The sequence below is a fragment of the Erinaceus europaeus genome, chromosome 11 (assembly GCF_950295315.1).
Source record: "Erinaceus europaeus chromosome 11, mEriEur2.1, whole genome shotgun sequence".
NCBI lineage: Eukaryota > Metazoa > Chordata > Mammalia > Eulipotyphla > Erinaceidae > Erinaceus > Erinaceus europaeus.
The window spans coordinates 111,267,701-111,288,126 of record NC_080172.1 but is presented as its reverse complement, the minus strand read 5'-3'; the positions used below and the strand labels follow the sequence as shown (position 1 = coordinate 111,288,126).

The following is a 20,426-nucleotide window of genomic DNA, read 5'->3' as shown; positions in this document are numbered from 1 at the left end:
AGAAATTATCATATTATAGTTATAGACTTGCAAGATTGTTTCTTTACTATCAAATTAAATCCCATAGATTGTAAAAGGTTTGCATTCTCTGTTCCCTCAGTTAATCATAAAGAGCCTTGTAAAAGATATGAATGGCAGGTGTTGCCTCAAGGCATGAAAAACAGCCCATTTTGTGAATGACATGCATAGGAACATTTCCTTAATACTTGCTGAACAGCATATTATAGATAAAAAGTTAGAAGCAAAACTCAACGCTCTTGAGGAAGTGGTTATAGCCCTGGGGCAGGATGTAGCTAACATAAAAGCTAGAATGGCAACAAAGTGTCACGTCTCCTTTAAGTACATTTGTGTCACCCCAGCTAAATATAATGATACAGAAAATTGGAATAAGACAAAAGCACATTTACTAGGAATCTGGAAAGATAATGATTTAACTCATGATTTTCAGGAGGTGCAAGATTATATCACTGCTACCAGCACTGCTCATTTAAATGATTTTGGATTCGAATCCCTAGCTCAGCAGCTCTATGAGAATGTCTCTGCTCTCAATCCTTTCACTTGGTGGCATTATGCAATAGTGGCAGCTGTTGCCCTAATAATAATCATAGTGGTTTTCATGGTGTTTCCTTGTCTTTTCAGAGCTCTCCTATTGGCCATCAAAACCACCCGGAGGGACCTAGAGGAATTCCGTCTTAAAAACAAAAAACCGGGAACTGCCACACCTGTCTGGCCAGATAGGCAGGCCACGACCGTGGTGTGACAAAACAGTGCGGGTGACCTGGTTAGGGAACCGGACAGGGGCCTTACAAGCTCCTGTACGGAAGACCGTACCCAAGATAGGTGGTGGACAGAAGCCTGGATATTTGTGTGGACGGATCCCTGGGTCTCCCGGTTGGCGGAAAGGCCTTGGATGGCTAGGTGGACTTGGTTTCGCTTCTGAAAGCTTACTGTTGTTGTTTATCATGCTTTATGCAGGCCACCCAGGGAATGTCCAGGAGACTCCGGAGACGCTTACAGTGCAACCCCCCAAGTCTAGTCTGGACATTCCAGATGGGACCCCACTGGATGAAAAGCCCCTTACAACAGTAAATCCCAGCACTTCAAGCCCCAATGACTTGGCTATCCAGGTTGAGCAAGGACTGAGCACTATTTTCAGAAATATTACATTCAATCATACAGACAATGGTCCTTTAGCTTTCTCAGGAAACATGTTACATAGCAACCCTGAAATGCACCTGCATATTGTCTTAGGTAGATTACAGGAAAGGGAGTTTGGCATAAGGATCAGAGCAAGACGCCGTGTTCCCACTAGTGCCTCCCCTATTCTGGGTATTAAGGTCCAGTGCTTGGAAGGAGAAAGAATAGCCCTTTGGATAAATGAGAGCAGTGAAAGCATTTAGTTCTTACTGATAAATTGACTTTTGTCTGAAACCAAAGGGATGTGGTTAATAACCCATGAAAGAACAGTATGGCTGTGCTTTCGTTTTGATGGTAGTTGTATGCCTTCAGTTCCTCCTGTCTGTGTTACTTATAAAAAATGTACCCTACGTACTTTGTGGTCAACTGACTTGGCCAGCTTTTGATTTATGCTTCTTTGTTATGCTATTATAAAAAGAATCTCTATATCAGTAAAAGATTGCAGCAGCATTGAAACTCATGTGTCTCAGTGTTGTCTGTCGCACCGAATCCACCTCCCACCTATAAGTCTCATTCTCCCTGGATCGGCCTGCTGAGCCCCCAGTTGGGTGGTCGGCGGCAATATGCCAATTACATTTCAGGTTTTATTTGTGTTTTCTTTTATGATCTTGTTTTTAAACTTCTGCCTGAGAGTGAGATCAGCCCATATTTATCCTTCTGTTTCTGACTTATTTCACGTAACATGAATTTTTCAAGGTCCATCCAAGATCGGCTGAAAACGGTGAAGTTACCATTTTTAATAGCTGAGTAGTATTCCATTGTGTATATAGACCACAACTTGCTCAGCCACTCATCTGTTGTTGGACATCTGGGTTGCTTCCCAGTTTTGGCGATTACAAATTGTGCTGCCAAGAACATATGTGTACACAGATCTTTTTGGATGGATGTGTTGGGTTCCTTAGGATGTATCCCCAGGAGAGGAATTGCAAAGACCTGGGTTTGAGCCCACATGCCCACCATCAGGGGGGATGCTCTAGGAGTGGTGAAACAATGCTGCTGTTGTCTCTCTCTATTTCACTGATTTCTACCCATCTCCATCCAATAAATAAAGAGAACAAAAAAGTCTTTTAAAATATGGGAGTCGGGCTGTGGCACAGAAGGTTAAGTACAGGTTGTGCAAAGCGTAAGGACAGGATTAAGGATCCCAGTTTGAGCTCCTGCTCCCTACCTGCACAGGCAGTGAAGCAGGTCTGCAGGTGTCTTTCTCTCCCCACTCTGTATTCCTCTCCTCTCTCCATTTTTCTCTGTCTTATCCAATAACAACAATGATAAATAACCACAACAATAAAACAAGGGCAACAAAAGGAAATAAATACATAAATAATAAAATAAGAACACTTAAAATACATATATGTAATTTTAACCCTTTGGCTAGAGCTCATAAGCTTTGTAGCACTGTGATAGGATTCGTAGGTTTTGGTTTCTCATTGCTTGTTGTAACTGTTTGACCTGGAGCACTGCATAGCTGTGGCTTAGAGTTCACAGGGCAGATAATGGCACTAAGGTGAAAGCTGTTAGCTGTTGGTGCTACCTCCATGGGAACTGTTCTTTGTACTTGTGTTCCTTTCTCTTGGTTCATTTGTTTCGTGGAAGTGGGATCTAGATCTTGAGTAATGTCACTGCTCCAATTCAGATAGGATGACAGGTGAGACAGAGACATTACAGCACCAGTGCCCCCACCACTGACACAGAAAAACCATGTGTTGCCTAGACTCAAACTTCTGCCATTCACATAGGAATGCAGGAATCCAACCCAATGAGCTATCTCTCTGGTTCCTTGATTTAATTTGATTTTTAATTTCTTTACTGGAGGCTTAATGATTTGCAGTCAACAGTAAAACACAATAGTTTGAACATGTGTAACATTTCTCAGTTTTCTACATAACAATTCAACCTCCACTTGGCCCTTCTCCACCATCCTCACCCTCACCCCACCTCCACCCTCAGAGTGTTTTATTTGGGGGAAATACACCAGATTTTATTTTATTTTAGTATGAAGCAACTATATTTCTTCTTATTCTTTATTACTTTTTAAATGTTTTTATTTGTGATTGATAGAGTGTTACAAGATTAAAAGATCACAGGATATGATGCCACACTGTACCCACCACCAAAGAACTGTATCCACCCTCTCCCTTATTTCTTCTTATGAAATTATCTCTCAAGGGTGGAGGTAGGTAGCATAATGGTTATGCAAAACAGACTTTCATGTCTGAGGCTCCATCAAGTCCCGATTCAATCCCTCGCACCAGAGCTTAGCAGCGCTCTGGTATATATATATAAAGTAGAATTTTATTTATTTATTTATTTTTGCGCTTCTTTTTTTATTTAAGAAAGGATTAATTAACAAAACCACAGGGTAGGAGGGATACAACTCCACACAATTCCCACCACCCAATCTACATTTCCCACCCCCTCCCCTGATAGCTTTCCCATTTTCCATCCCTCTGGGAGCATGGACCCAGGGTCATTGTGGGTTGCAGAAGGTAGAAGGTCTGGCTCTGTAATTGCTTCCCCGCTGAACATGGGCATTGACTGATCAGTCCATACTCCCAGTCTGCCTCTCTCTTTCCCTAGTAGGGTGGGTCTCTGGGGAAGCTGAGCTCCAGGACACATTGGTGGGGTCTTCAATCCAGGGAAGCCTGACCAGAATCCTGATGGCATCTGGAACCTGGTGACTGAAAAGAGAGTTAACATACAAAGCCAAACAAATTGTTGAGCAATCATGGACCCAAAGCTTGGAATAGTGGAGAGGAAGTGTTAGGGAGGTACTCACTGCAAACTCTAGTGTACTTCTGCTTTCAGGTATATATTTTGCAGTAGTTTATGGATACGTGTGAACATATGCTCTCTCTCACAGAAACTGGTGTATATCTAGATTTTGGGACTTTGTTAGAAAGTGAACCACCTGAGATGAAATTAGAGTATACTATGAAAGGTCTCACCCGAGTAATGAAGCTGAAGGGTTGCGCTTTATGCCACATGCACTTAACCCGCTGTGCTACCGCCTGATTCCCCTTTGAGTAAATTTTATTTTGAATTTGAAATTTAGACTGTCTTTTTTACTTTATTAATATTTCATTCAACAAGCTGTTACCCTCTGATTGTACTTAGGAATATGACTGACTACCAATTATTTTGAAACTCAAGGAAAGAGAGGGAGCTATTCAAAAGAAATGGAAATTTATCTTAGTTCTAAGTGGATAAGTCAAGCGGATGTTAGAGGTTTGAACTACCCTATGATTGTTTTCCCCCTAAATAAAGTAGAATTTTAAGTAGAGAACAGACTACAAACTTTCTAATATTTGTTTAGACATTGGAATCTGTTTTTTTTTTTTTTTTTCAGCATTCCTGGTTTCCTATCCAAGAATACGGGGTTGAATATTTTGTGGACCGGAGTCAGCTTCTAAGTAGACTCACAAAGGACGGAACTGGTGACTGAGGGAGCTTCAAGGAATGAGGATGGCGTGCCCTGCTTACAGGTGTGTGTAGACCTCTACCTCAGTCAGAAACGCACAGATCAGTTCTTCACCTACCTCTTGAACTGGATCCAGGAGAGAAAAGGGGTGCATCTCAGCTGTAAGAAGATGACGGTATATTCCCTGCCCAGCAAAAACGACAGGTTTCTGCATGCCATGCCATTGTGTGGTATCCAGGAAGTGGAATTACACTGCACTTGGGCATTCTCAGGCCTGCACCTGTTTAGTCAACTTCTGGGCAAGATGAAAAGCCTCCAGAGACTCAGTCTTAACATTGGCATTCCTAAGGATGTCAACCCAGAAGAGTGGGAGAAACGGGCACAGTCTGTCAACCCATTTACTTCTGTGTTCCTGCACTTACACCATCTACAAGAGCTGTACCTGGAATCTCCCTCCTTCTTGCAGGGCCATCTGGACCAGGTGTTCAGGTAGGCTTGTGCTCTGGCAGAGTCACAGTGAAGGAGACAGTGAATGTCAAGTACATTGTCTCACTCATTCTATTACTATTGTTGTTGAATCTATTATTAAATCTTCCTGACCACGTATCAAACCCAATTTATGGAGGTGCCAAAGATTACACTAAGATCAATGGTGCCTCAGTCAGGAAATACCCATTTTCTTTTCTTTTTTTTTTACACTTCATCTCTTTCTTCTTCTTCTTCTCCTTCTTCTTCTTCTTCTTCTTCTTCTTCTTCTTCTTCTTCTTCTTCTTCTTCTCATACAGAAGAAGCTTGAGAGAAAAGAAAGATGATAGATAGAGACACTTGATCACCTGCTTCACTCTGCTGAAGCTTCCCTCATTCAGGTCAAACAGTCTATTATTATTGTTGTTGTTGTTATTAAATTTTCCTTACCATGTATCAAAACTGATTCATGCTGGTGCTAAAGATTAAACTGAGATCAATGGTATGTCAATCATGAATTACTCATTTTTAAATAATAATTTTTATTTATAAAAAGGAAACACTGACAAAAAACATCACATAAGAGGGATATAACTCCACACGTTCCTGTCACCAGAATTTTATATTCCATCCCTTCCCCTGACAGCTTTCCTATTCTCTATCCCTCTGGGAGTATGGATCCAAGGTCATTATGGGATGCAGAATGTGGAAAGTCTGGCATCTGTAATTGCTTCCCCACTGAACATGGGTGTTGACAGGTCGATCCATACTCCCAGTCTGTACCTCTCTTTCCCTAGTGGGGCAGGGTTCTGGGGAAGTGAGGCTCCAGGACATATTGTTGGGGTCATCTGCCCAGGATGGCATCATGGTAGCATCTGGAACCTGGTAACTGAAAGAAGACTTAACATATAAAGCCAAACAAATTGTTGACTAATTATTAACACAAAGACTGGAATAATTCAGATGAAGATTTGGGGGTCTCTTTTGTAGATATTTAGTAGGACTATTTTAGTCATATTCCAAAGGGCCCATGATTATTCTACTATTTTTTTTTCCCTGAGCCTGACATCTGATATGCTGGTGTACTCAAGTTATTGTCTGGGGAGATATATTTTTTTTACATTTTATTTATTCTATATTCTATTTTTTTCACTGATCCAGAGAGAAGCTTAAGGGAAAGAGAAGATCGAGACATGAGCCCTGCTACTGCCGAAGCTTCCCCCATTCATGCCAACAGTGTTTGACACACTGACCAGTTTTCTCTGAGTCTCCTATCTGAGTCTCTTCTAGCACAAGCATGTACAAAGTCCATACATTCAAAAAAAAAAAAAAAAACAAGAAGAAGAAGAAGAAGAAAGGAAGAAAAGAAAAATGTGCCATTCTCTGCCTGATACATGAGGAAATGTGTTTTGGAAATTGTCTGCTCCAGCCCCAGGTTCAGGAAGAGGTGGAAGAGCTCAGTTCAAACATCATTGGTCTACTTGGGGGGTGACTTTGTCAGAGTAACCTTGAACAGTGTGTATGATCACCACCACCCTTTCAACTTACACTCTCCTGCCAACCCGTGGTCCATTCTAAGCTCTCTGTCTCTCTCCCCAGGTATATAACAGCCCTCTGGAGGTCTTCTCACTCACTAACTGCACACTTACAGAAGAAGACTTGACTCACCTGTTCCAGAGCCCACATATCACTCACCTGAAGGACCTGTGTCTGAGGGGAGTCCCTCTGACCTCTGTCAGGGAGCCCCTGCGAGCTCTGCTGGAGTTAAATGCAGCCACCCTCCAGCACCTGGACCTGGGTCAGTGTGGCCTCCAGGACCCCCAGCTTGAGGCCCTGCTCCCTGCCCTGAGCAGCTGCTCCCAGCTCAACTCCCTCAGCCTGCATGGGAACCACCTGTCCATGGCCACCCTGGAGAAGCTGCTGCATTGCACCTCGGGACTGCAGCATTTGTGTCTCCAGTTGTTTCCTGCCCCTCTGGAGAGTTTCAGCCCCCACAGAGTTCTGCAGTCTGGGACATTTAATTTGCTTTGTATTCAGATCTCAAAGATTCTCAGGGACCTAGGACACCCCAGGTCCATCGTTTTGACCACTGGTCACTGCAAATACTGTGCCAAGAAGGTGTTCAGAAACTGGGAGCCCATGATTCTACCCTGCTTGCTTTGTCTGTGTGACTACACGAGGCTGTCTTTTAGCCTCACAGGACGTGACATCTAGCAGCTTTGTCCCTCAATGTGCACACACAACTCTGCCTCTGCCATCATCACCCTGTGATGGGGAAGCAAAGGAGACCCAGCTCAGAGCCAGCCTGCAGGGAATACATGTGACTCTCAACTTTGAAGAACCAAATGGGCATTTTTCTAGTGAAATCAGAGTCACCAGTGATTGGATCTGATTTGCAGTTGTAATTTGCGTGGAAGTTCAAGCAGGAGATTTTCTTTGCTGGATTTTTCATGAAATGTTGAGAAATAAAATGGATCTCAATGCCGTCTCTCGCCTTTGCTCTTCATCTTGCTGTCAGAACCTGTCATCTCTGGTAGTGCTAGGGAAAAGGATGTGAGCAGAGAGACCATCTAAGAACCATCACAGACCACAGGGAACCTTGATGTTGTCCGCAGCCACCTGATCATTTCTTTATATATTTATTTACTAAAAGTCAGGAATAGAGAACATCAGTGCCCCAACAGCTTGTCTGTGAAACTCTGCTGAGGTAATGTACCAGAACTATGGCTCATGTTACTTTAAATTCTCTCTTGTGTAAAGCATCATCCCAAAGATAACTATTTTTCATTTTTTAAAAATGTTAAATATTTATTTTCCCTTGTGTTGACTTTTTTGTTTTTATTGTTATTGTAGTTATTGTTGTTGTTGTTATTGATGTCATAGTTGTTAGATAGGACAGAGAGAAATGGAGAGAGGTGGAAAAGACAGAGGCGGGAGAGAAAGCAAGACACCTGCAGACCTGCTTCCCCACCTGTGAAGCAACTCCCCTGCAGGTGGGGAGCAGGGTCTCCAACCAGGATCTACCTGCACTTAAATTGCTGTGCTGCCGCCCAACTTCCTCAATGATAATTTTTCAAAATTTTGGTCTATACTCCCAGAGGAGGAGGAATGTTAGGAAAAGATGACTAGAGGACTCTGAAACCCAATTCCATCAGGACCCATAGAGAAAAGAGAGAGAGAAAGGGAGAGGGAGAAGGAGAGAGAGAGATGGAGAAAAGGAAATTCAGAGGTAGTAAAAGGTTCACATGTGACTTAAAATGGAAGAGAAAGTAGGACCATAGGGGAAAAAAATAGGGAAAATTAGAGATAGATATTTATGGAAATAGTAGTCAACCCAAATCTATGACCTTGGGAGAATTACTGCAATTTCCAGTTAAGGGTACTGGGATATAGAACTCTGGTGGTAGGAATGGTGTGAAGTTGTATCCCTCTTGTTGTGTAACTCTACACATCACTAATACAACTGAAAGATCATTTTTAATTGTAGTAGTTAACTTGCTCTCCTGTAACCCTTCAAGAAATCTTTATAGACATAACTGATAAACCATGGATCTAGCCTAAAGCAGATTGGACTATCTTCAAAATTGCAAAATAATTAGAGAGGACCCCATTTTGTCTTGTTAATGATCTGGAAAATTTCCTTTTATGCTTCATACAGATTTTTTTTTTTTTGCCAGAGTTTCTGTTCAGCTCCTGTTTCTGGTATGATTGGGCTTTGAAAATAGATAATTTGGTGTCTCTGGTTCTGCAATTCCATTATGCTAATCTACTCATGACAATTTTAAAAATTATTCTATTTTTCTTTCTATTTTGCTCAATACATCATTTACTTTCTACCAGATCAGTTGAGAGGGGAATTAGAGAAAGGGGGAGAGAGAGAGACACCTGTGTCTTTACTTGATTTCTGTAACCTTCCCACTGCAGGGGGTACTGAGGCCTTGAGCCTGGGCTTTCTCACTGTGCACTGTGCTCTCAGGAGTGTAGGAGCCATCATCCTGTCCCTCCACACAGCTTTGCTTTGAGGAGGTGCTGCATTAAATCCTCATGCTCTCCCTGTCCTCAGTGAGGAGGGTTCCCTTTATTCCCTCCACTGAAGCACAGCTTCTCTCCCACCAACAGCCAACAGACCTTTCCAGAATCCAGCTTGTTCCTGCTCTAGGCAAAGTCTCTTGTTGCAGTTAACTCAGCTCAAACTACACTGGACCTGGACAAAAGGCACCAAGCAAACACTTCCTGCTGGGCCTCAGGGCTGGGGCTGCTGGGCTAGGGACCTTAGGGCAGGACTTCACTTTCCTGGGAAGGGAGGAGCCTGATGCTCACTCCATTGCTCTGATCTTGTGGGATCCATTGAGATGAAGCCTCGGAGGCCTTGGCCCTGGGGAGGACCTACACTGAGAGCTCAGGCCATTTCCTGCTTTCTCCCTGCTGGCAGAAGTCTGCATGTTGACCCTACAATTGCACCCTGTACTCAGGATAGTTAGGCAAAGGAGCCTGGGATTCTCCAGATTTAACCGCCTTGGGGTAAAGAGAAGCAGGATGGACCGCTGAAGCACAAAATCCCCAGTCTGCAGTATTTTACTGCCACCTGCTGGCACATCAGTAGGACACAAGCAGGAAATGTCAGCAAGACTTTTATCAGTAAACTGAAAACTCTGGTATCTATACAAGAGGAAAACAATTATTTGTGTTGAGAAGTATGTAAATATTGGAATTCAGAAATTGTAGTAATAAGGTGATTTTTTAAAAGAATTTATTTATTTATTCATGAGAAAGAACCAGCCATCACTCTGGTACATGTGCTGCCGGGGATCGAACCCAGGACCTCATGCTGAGAGTCTAGTGCCTTAGCCACTGCACCACCTCCTGGACCACAAAGTGATTTAATCAAGGAGTTCATGCACATATTTTATAAATGTTGACACTGGTTTTGCATATCATCTGAAGAGAAGCATGGACATTAATTTTTCTTAGATTCAAGGGGACAATTGTACCCCTATATTCACAGCTGCCATCCTCACACTCCAGCTGTGGAGAGAGCTGAAATGCCCATGTACAGAAGATTGGAAGAAGAAATTAGGGGACTCTTGGGAGTACTACCCTACAGCTTGAAAAGATGATACTGAGTCCTTTAGGACCGATGGAGCTAGGGGTGATTGTGCTCAGTGAAGTGAGTAAGGAGGTGACAGACTAGGGAGTTTCTGTCATACATGGAAACATGGAATAGAGTATTAAAGCACGTGGATTCCCCCCTCACACACATCACAGGAAAGGAGCTTGTTTTGTAAGAATTGTGACATCTATTGCTAGGAATGAGGTCACCGAATTTTGACAGTGGGGGTGTCATGGAATATGCTCCCAAAATATTATCTTACCTATTCTATTTTATATTATTTTATATTGATATTATCACAGCACTATTCATCTCTGGCTTTTGGTGCTGCTTTGCATTTAACTTAGAATATGTGGCATCTCTGGTATCAAAATTATGGGCCTGAGATAGAGGTTAGAGTGCTTTGTGGTCACCAGTCTTCATGTAATGAAAACATTTGCACATGAGCCCACAACTGTACTATAAATAATCAACACCTGTCAAATGAAGCAAATGGGCACACTAGAAAAATGTTTAAAGATGAAACATATACAACACCTCATCCAACACCATATCTGTGCCTACCTGTGCCCAAATTAACCTTAACAGTAATTAGAGAGCTATATCCATTTATTGCCCTCCTCCCTCCCTCATTTGATAGTGCCTGACGATACATTCATGTATAAAGCTTCTATCCCATAAATGAAAAGACTACCCTGTAGCTGTTGTTTACCTCCCTAATTTCTCTTTTATATTTTTATATTACAGAATTGCATGTCAACAGGGGTTTGAATGCACACCATTCCTGCCACCAGAGTTCTGAATCTTCAGTCTCCCCAAGGCAATCCACCACAGTTTTGCTCTGCTATAAGGTTATAGACATGGGACAACCATCATCTCTACAACTGTCTGTCCACATTTATACATATTTGCTCCTTTTTATTGTGATTCAATCCTCTCTTCCACTCCAAGCCACCCATGGCATCATAACTACCTCATACATCTCTCTACTTTTCCTTCTCTCTCTGGGTGCTGATGGAGCTTGAGTTCAGAGTCCTCTTATCTTCATCCTATCACTTCTCTCCTGCTGGGAGTCTGGATCAAGGTTGTTTATGTGGAGTAAAAGGTAGGAGTTCTGTTTTCTGTAACTGCTTCTCCACTGAGCATGAGTGTTGATAGGTCAATCCATACCCTCAGCTTGTTTCTATCTTTCCCAGGGCATATTGGTGAGGTTGTCTGCCCAGAGAAGTTGGGATAGAGTCATGGTAGCATCTGTAACTTTGTGTCTGGAGGGTGGCATAACCTAAGTTGAGACAAAATGGTTAATGAACAGGAACCAAAAAGTAGGATTAGAGTAGATGACATTAGGGACTTTAAGGGTAGAAGAAAGCAGAAAATCCATCTTAGGCATGTTCCTGGGCCACACAACTATGGTAGTTTTGCTTGAGTTTGGTAGGTAGCTTGAAATTGCCTACAAGGATAATGAATAGGGTAGCTATCAAGGAATGTGATTGGATATGATGCTCTGGGGGTGGGCATTGTGTGTAAACGTACCCCTTTTATCCTATAGTCTTTTCAATATTACCATTTTATAAGTAAAAAATAAAAGTAGAAAAATAACTAATAAAAATAATTTTGAAAAGGGTGGGAATGTAAATAGCATAATGGTTATGAAAACAGACTCTCATGCCTGAGGCTCCAAAGTGTCAGGTTCAATCCCCCACACCACCATAAGCCATAAGAGCTGGGAAGTTAAATTAAAAAAAACGAAAGTTGGTAGAAAAATGTACATAGACAAGTAAGAGATGGAATTGAGATCCATTTTATTTCTCAACCCTTCATGACATCTACCAAGAAAAATCTCCCATATGACCTTCAACCCAAATTATAACTCAACATGCTTTGTAGTTATTTACAAAATGTATAATTCTGATTATTTTTAAAAATATTTTATTTATTTATTAATGAGAAAGATAGGAGGAGAGAGAAAGAACCAGACATCACTCTGGCATATGTGCTGGGGGGGATAGAACTCAGGACCTCCTGCTTGAGAGTACAAAGCATTTTCACTGTGACAACTCCTGGACCACTATAATTCTGATTCTGTTAGACAAGTGTGCATTTAGTCCCTTCAGACTTAAGAGTCAAATGTATTCCTGCATTCTTTTTTTAAAGATATTATTTATTTATTCATGAGAAATGATAACAGAGAAAAAGAACCAGACATCACTCTGGTACATGTGCTGCTGGGGACTGAACTCAGGACCTCATGCTTGAGAGTCCAATGGCTTATCCACTGCACCACCTCCCTGACAACCATTCCCTGCATTCTAACAGTGATGCTGGGTCACTTTTTCTTCTCCATCTCATGGACATGTTGCCAGTATCAAATTGCATACGCATTGAGAAGCAAAATTGTTACATGTCACATGTTTTGAGTCTAAAAGACAGCTTCTTATAGTGATTTATACAAGGCCAGCAAGGTAGAATCATGGGCTTCCAGTTTCTGAAAATCTTCTTGCCACAATAAAAGCAGTGACTAGAGCTCACCAAGATGGACCTGGGGTGTCCTAGGTCCCTGAGAATCTTTAAGATCTGAGTACAAAGCAAATCAAATGTCTCAGGCTGGAGAGTTCCCTGGGTGCTGAAAATCTCCAGAGGGACAGGAAACAGCTGGAAACATAAATGCTCCAGCCCTGAGGTGGAGCGCAGCAGCTTCTCCAGGGTGGCCATGGACAGGAGGTTCCCATGCAGGTGAAGGAGCTGAGCTGGGAGCAGCTGCTCAGGGCAGGGAGCAGGGCCTCAAGCTGGGGGTCCTGGAGGCCACACAGACCCAGGTCCAGGTGCTGGAGGGTGGCTGCATTTACCTCCAGTAGAGCTCGCAGGGGCTCCCTGACAGAGGTCAGAGGGACTCCCCTCAGACACAGGTCCTTCAGGTGAGTGATGTGTGGGCTCTGGAACAGGTGAGTCAAGTCTCCTTCTGTAAGTGTGCAGTTAGTGAGTGAGAAGACCTCCAGGGGGTCATTAAGATACCTGGGAAGAGAGAGGGAGAGAGATTAGGATCCAGAATGTATTTGGCACAGTTTCAGTACTGTGGGAGGTGATAAGATACACCAAGGCTCATGTTTACTCTCAACCTCAACTAGTCCAGTGCTATTTAAGGCAGAATCTTTTTGTCAGTCTTCATATGAGCCTGGCATTGAATTCTTGCAATTTCTAAAACACATTTCTTCATTGTCATGCAAAGATATGCACACCTCTCTCTCTCTCTCTCTCTCTCTCTCTCTCTTCCTAGTTGAAGATAATAATAATATCTGGTAGAACATTACCTAAGAATTCTGGACAGTCCATTCAAATGTATTGGCACTCTGGCAGCAGTATTGGATAGAAATGAAAATACTCTCACTCAGGCTGCCTTCAGACGTTCTTTGGACTCTGTCCTATCTCTGGGCTGGGTAAGACCATTAGGTCACAAACCAAACCTGTGCAAAGTCCCACAGCAACTACTGGTCCTGCCATTCTCCAGGGACTCTCTGATATATCTCCACACTCAACGTATGTTCGGCTAATTTCCTCATTCCTCAGATGTAGCCTGTTTAGTGCATGTTTGCACTGTCTGTGTATTCACAATCCTGCCTGTCACAGCTTGCAGTCCATAAACTGCATTGTGTGCAGACTTCTTTTTTCAATTATCTTTATTTTTTTATATGAACAGTCATGAATCCAAAGGAAAGTTGATAATAGAGAAGAAGAGAGGCAGAGAGGCACCTGCATCATTACTTCAGCACTTAAAAACTTTCCCTCTGCAGGTGGGGACCAGGGACTTGAACCCAGGTCCTTGTGCACTGCAATACCTGTGCTCAACCAAGTGCACCACCACCTCGTCCCTGGGATCTCTCTGCACAGTCCCCTTCAATAATATTTGTCCAGTCATCTAAGAGACTGCTTCAGACCGGAACCTGAGTACAACCTCACTAGACTGATTATTCCACCAAACATCTCAGTAAGGTGTCCCTTCCATAACTCTGTGAAAGCACAAACAAACAACCTGATCACACGCCATAAAGGCCTAGAAGAAGAACAAAGGGACCATAAAGCAACAGGAAGGACAGAAATTACTAAAGTTAGGGCAGAAATAAATAACATTGAAAATAAGAAAACCATACAAAAGATCAACAAAAGTAAATGTTTGGTTCTTCGAAAGAGTGAACAAAATCAACAAACCTTTAGCCAGATTCAAAAAAAAAAAGAGAGAGAGAGAGAAGATCCAAATAAGTCAGTTTATAAATGAAAAAGGAGATATCACAACAGACCCCACAGAAATTCAATGCATCATGCGAGGCTTCTATAACAACTATATGCCATCAAGTTAGAGAACCTGGAAGAAATGTATGATAAATGTATGTTTCTCCTCGGGAAACATGAGACAGGGAATCCAGAAAGTCCAAGGAGAAATCTTCGTGCATCTTCCAAGCTCTATGATCACGGTAATAAGGAACCAAAGTTCCTGGTCAGGGAACCAAAGTGTGGCCCAGAGCAAAATGTTCCAGAGACAGAGAAACTGTCTTATGAAGGAAGAGTAGAAGCTTTGGGAAACCTCTTCATAAGTAGAAAGGCAGCCCATGGTGGACAGGTAGCCAAGTTTACTTATATGGGGGATGGGCAGGTTAGGACCCACGTTGGTTGGGCGCCATATGCCAGTCCCTGTTCAGGGCGCCATTTGCCAGGCTAGCTTCATTGTTGGGAGACAGATGACCAGGGACTCATGGCTGAGCTGGGAAGCAGTATCTCTTTATTCATGTGGAACACAGAGCAAGCTAAGCTATCTCTAATCACAATCCTGTCCTCATATATCCTGAGGTGAAAGTGTCAGGTCCGAAGAGGATGTATGTAGGATAGGGGGTGGGGAGAAGGAAAAATCATGCAAAACAATGATGATTAAACCAATGCCCTGGAGGCAGGGTAGTGCTTAGTTAACAGTGGTTATGTAAATAGAATACAGTGTTAAGCAGGGGGGATTAAACCAATGAAACAGAAGGGGTCTTAGAAGCATACCAACACCAAGAATAAAAGTTCTGGACCAGATGGTTTTACAAATGAATTCTACAAAACCTTCAAATAAGAACTAATACTTCTACTTTTAAAAGTAGAAGATTAAAGACAATGGAATACTCCCTTCCAGTTTCTATGAAGTCAGCATCACTTTGACACCAAAAGAAGACAGGGAGACAATGAAAAAAGAAAACTACAGATCAATATCTCTGATGAACATAGATTCTAAAATATTGAACAAAATTCTAGCCAACCGGATACAGCAGTATATTAAAAATATTGTTCATCATGACCAAGTGGAGTTTATACCTGGGATGCAAGGATGGTTTAGCATACGTAAATCAATCAGCATGATCCACCACATCAATAAAAGCAAAACCAAAGACCACAAGGTTCTATCAGTAGATGCAGAGAAAGCCTTTGAGAAAATATAACATCCCTTTATGATCAAAATGCTACAAACAATAGGAATAGATGGGAAATTCTTCAAGATAGTGGATTCTATATATAACAAACCTACAGCCAACATCATACTCAATGGTGAAAAACTGGAAGCATTTCCCCTCAGATCAGGTACTAGACAGGGCTGTCCACTATCACCATTACTATTCAACATAGTGTTGGAAGTTCTTGCCATAGCAATCAGGCAGAAGCACGGAATTAAAGGCATACAGACTGGAAGAGAAGAAGTAAAATCTTCCTATTTGCAGATGACATGATAGTATACATAGAAAACCCTAAGAAATCCAGAAGAAGCTTTTGGAAATCATCAGGCAATACAGTAAGCTGTCAGGCTAGAAAATTAATATTCAAAGTCAGTGGCATTCCTCTATGCAAACACTAAGTTAGAAGAAGTTGAAATCCAGAAACAATTCCTTTTTTACTATAGCAACAAAACAATAAAATATCTAGGAATAAATCTAACCAAAGAAGTGAAAAGATTGTACACTGAAAATTATGAGTCACTATTATGAGCTCAAGGAAATTGAAAAAGACACAAAGAAGTGGAAAGATATTCCATGTTCATGGGTTGGAAGAATTAACATCATCAAAATGAATATACTACTCAGAGCTATACACAAATTTAATGCTATCCCCATCAAGATCCTAACCACCCTTTCTAGGAGAATATAACAAATGCTACAAATGTTTATCTGGAACCAGAAAAGATCTATAATTGCCAAAATAATCTTGAGAAGAACAGAACTGGAGGCATCATACTCCCAGATCTCTAACTGTATTATAGGGCCATTGTCATCAAAACTGCTAGGTACTGGAACATGAATAAACACACTGACCAGTGGCATAGAATTGAAAGTCCAGAAGTAAGCCACCACACCTACAGACATCTAATCTTTGACAAAGGGACCCAGACTATTAAATGGGGAATGCAGAGTCTCTTCAACAAGTGGTGTTGGAAAAAATGGGTTGAAACATGCAGGAGAATGAAACTGAACCACTATATTTCACCAAATAAAAGCAAATCCCAAAGGGATCAAGGACTTGGATGTTAGACCACAAACTATCAGATACTTAGACTAAAATATTGGCAGAACTCTTTTCCACATAAATTTTAAAGATATCTTCAATGAAACGAATCCAATTACAAAGAAGACTAAGTCAAGCATAAACCTATGGTACTACATCAAATTTAAAAAGTTTCTGCACAGCAAAAGAAATTACTACCCAAACCAAGAGACCCCTCACAGAATGGGAGAAGGTCTTTCACACCATACACCAGACAAGAGTTTAATAATAAAAATATATAAAGAGCTTGTCAAACTCAACAAGGAGATAACAAATGACCCCATCCAAATATGGGGAGAGGACATGGACATAATATTAACCACAAAAGAGATCCAAAAGGCCGGGAAACACATGAAAAAATACTCCAAGTCTCTAATTTTCAGAGAAATGTAAATAAACACAACAATGAGATACCACTTCACTCCTGTGAGAATGTCATATGTCAGAAAAGTTAAAAGCAGGAAATGCTGGAGAGGTTGTGGAGTCAAAAGTACCTTGTATGGAATCTTGTATGGTGCTTGAAGAAATCATGTTAAGTGAAAATAACCAGAAACAGAAAAATGAATATGTGATGATTTCACTCTCAAGCAGAAGTTGAAAATCAAGATCAGAAGAGGAAACACAAGTAGAACCTGTACTTAATTTACTATATTGCACCAAAGTAAAAGTCTATGGATGGGTGTGGTGGGGAGAGTACAGGTCCTGGAAAAGGATGACAGAGGGCCTAGTGGGGGTTGTCTTGTTATGAGGAAAACTGAGAAATGTCATGAATGTACAAACTACTGTATTTACTGTAAAAATGTAAAACATGAATTCCCTAATAAAGAGGGTAAAAAGAGGAGTGGAATAGTATAGTGATTATGTAAAATGCCTTTCATTTCTGAATCATCATGTTCTCAGATTTAATCTCTAGCACTAACATAAACTAGCTTTTAGAGGCAATCTGGCAAATGAGATGAATAAATCATGGTTAATAATAGAACTGTGAAGCAAGGAACTTCAGATCCAATGTTTCCTGCACAGTCACTTTGTCCGGGTTACAATCCTACCTGAGCAGCTGGTCCAGATGGCCCTGGAGGAAGGAGGGAGATTCCAGATACAGCTCTTGAAGATGAAGTAGCTGGAAGAAATCAGCTATTAATGGGATGATAGAATGATACCATTCCTCCAATAAACTGGAGAAGATTCCCACAGGTGTGATGATATTCAGACAGAGTCCCCTGAGATTTTTTTATCTTGCTCAGATGTGGACCAAACATTTGTAGGTTGGAGGATTTAAAGATGCAATATATTGTCATCTCCTTGACATCACACAATGGCAGTGTATGCAGAAGCCTGATATGCCATCTTCTCGTGGCAAGTATTATCACTGTCTTACAAGAAAGGTGTACTCCTTGTCTTTGATTGACCCAGTTCAACACGTAGGTAAGAAACTTATCTTCAGGTGCTACACTGAGGTAGAGGTCTACCCACACCTCCAAGAAGAGCCTGACCTTCTCTTTCCTTGAAGGTTCCTCAGCCACTAGTTCTCTCCTTTCTGAGTACACTGGCAAGTTGACTCCAGCCCACACTCTCCAGAACATCTGCCCAGTGTTGCGTAAGTCCAGCACCTGCAGTTTACACCTGTTTTGGGTAAGTAGGACATTGATGAAGACAGAAAACATGAACAGAGAATTTGACCCAGAGGGCCAGCATTTGCCAGGCTCTGCCCAAGTCTGCTATTTCCTCATATTTCAGATTCCACCTACACTCTCCCCACTTCTCTTCTAACTTTCTTCATCAAATTTCCACATTACATATTTAATATTCACTAAACTGAGAGAATAAAAACTACTATGATGCTATACCATTGCAACTGCATTAAAGTCAACCTAGAGGGTGGGGGCGATAGTATAATTGTTATGCAAACAGACTCTCATGCCTGGAGCTCCAAAATCCTAGGTTCAATACCCCATACCATCATAAGCCAGAGCTGAGCAGTGCTCTAGTCTCTCTCTATCTCCATCTCTCTCAAAAATAAATATTTTTTTAAAAGTCAACCTAGAAAGTAGAAGACACCTTTTCCCTCCTGCTCTCTTTCCATCTTCCTTTCTGCTAGTTTTGTGCCTTTGGCAAAGTGACTTCTCTGCTGGTGACCTCTCTGTTGACTCCATTTAGATAGAGATTTTTCACAGGGAGGGAAACTGTAATAGTGTAATGGTGATGGAAAAAATACTCTGATGCCTAAAGCTTAAGGTCTAAATCACTTAAAATATATGCTAAAGCAAAGTCATGCCATGAAATGAGAAAATAAATAATATGGATAAAAAGGCTGACTACCAGGAGTCGGGCGGTAGCACAGCGGGTTAAGCGCAGGTGGCGCTAAGCACAGGACCAGCGGAGGGATCCCGGTTCGAGCCCCCGGCTCCCCACCTGCAGGGGAGTCACTTCACAGGTGGTGAAGCACGTCTGCAGGTGTCTGTCTTTCTCTCCCCCTCTCTGTCTTCCCCTCCTCTCTCCATTTCTCTCTTTCCTATCCAACAACAATGACATCAATAATAACTACAACAACAAAACAACAAGGGCAACAAAATAAATAAATAAATGAATAAAAACAAACAAACAAAAAGTTAAAAAAAAAAAAGAAAAGCTGACTACCTCTCCACTACATTTGAAGCTTCCTCCATGAGGTGCTTAGGGTCTAGAACTTGTGCTGAGATTCTTGGCATCATGTGTACATTTGAGCTATATCTCTGAACAGAAACAAACTTTTTTCCTCTTTTTACAAAAACACTATTCAGCTCTGTCTTGTGGTGCAGGGGATTGAACATGGCACTTAGAAGCCTCAGGCATAAGGGTATCTTTTAAAAGAGAGCTCCTCAATGGGCAGTGAGCTGTCACATTGGCATTAGAAGCCTTGGGTCCTCCACATGGGCCTCCACTCTACCTGACCCAGCTGTCTTCCACAGACCACAGACCTTCCCTGACTATGGATCCTCCTTACCTGGGGGGAACTTCCTGCTTGAGCAGGACATCAATTCCATCCATCACAGCTTTGAAACTTTGATTCTCAGGCTGTAAATCTGGAACCAGGGCTCCCAGAGGGAGACTTTCAAAGGGCCAGGTCTGCACTAGAGCCTTCAGGGTCTCCCAGTGTCTGTGAGTGTGTGCTACCAGAAACAGACTTGGGAAGAGCTCTGCAGGCAGGTCCTTCAGGGAAGAAATGGTCAAGTTGTCATCCCTCAGCAGGCTCTGAATGGCCAGTTGTAGGAGACTGAATGGATTGTTGTAGCTCATCTTGAATCTTCTCAGGCAGCAAACCTGTGGGAACAACAATGAAAAGGACATGATTCGCAAGGCAGCATGAGAATGCCAGAGTCCATCATACTGCTCTCCAAGGAACTACCTCAGCAGCTAAGTCACAGCTCTGTCAGGTGAGTGAGAAATGGTGGCAGAGTCTCCACAGTTAGTTACTGGAAAAATCAGTGATTTTTGAATCAGTGATTCAAAAATCAGTGATGGATTCAAGGAACCAAAGAGTCACCAACACACAGGGTGTCATTCTATTTAAGTTAGATATTTTGATATGCGATTATAACACCCAGGCAGTGAGGGAGTCAGGCGGTAGGTAGCACAGTGGGTTACAGACTGGTGTAAGGATCCCAATCAAGCCCCCGGCTCCCCACTTGCAGTTGAGCC

At 42.0% G+C, this 20,426-nt stretch overlaps 1 protein-coding gene across 1 annotated transcript in view; it reads right to left on the bottom strand.

Annotated features, from left to right (window-relative positions):
* Positions 1-20,024, bottom strand: part of LOC132541259 (PRAME family member 8-like) — a 202,579-nt gene extending 182,555 nt beyond the window's left edge. Inside the window, exon 1 of the mRNA XM_060201006.1 lies at positions 19,732-20,024. Coding sequence (XP_060056989.1) covers positions 19,732-20,024 — 293 coding nt within the window. The remainder of the gene's footprint in view (positions 1-19,731) is intronic.
* Positions 20,025-20,426: the final 402 nt, after the last annotated feature.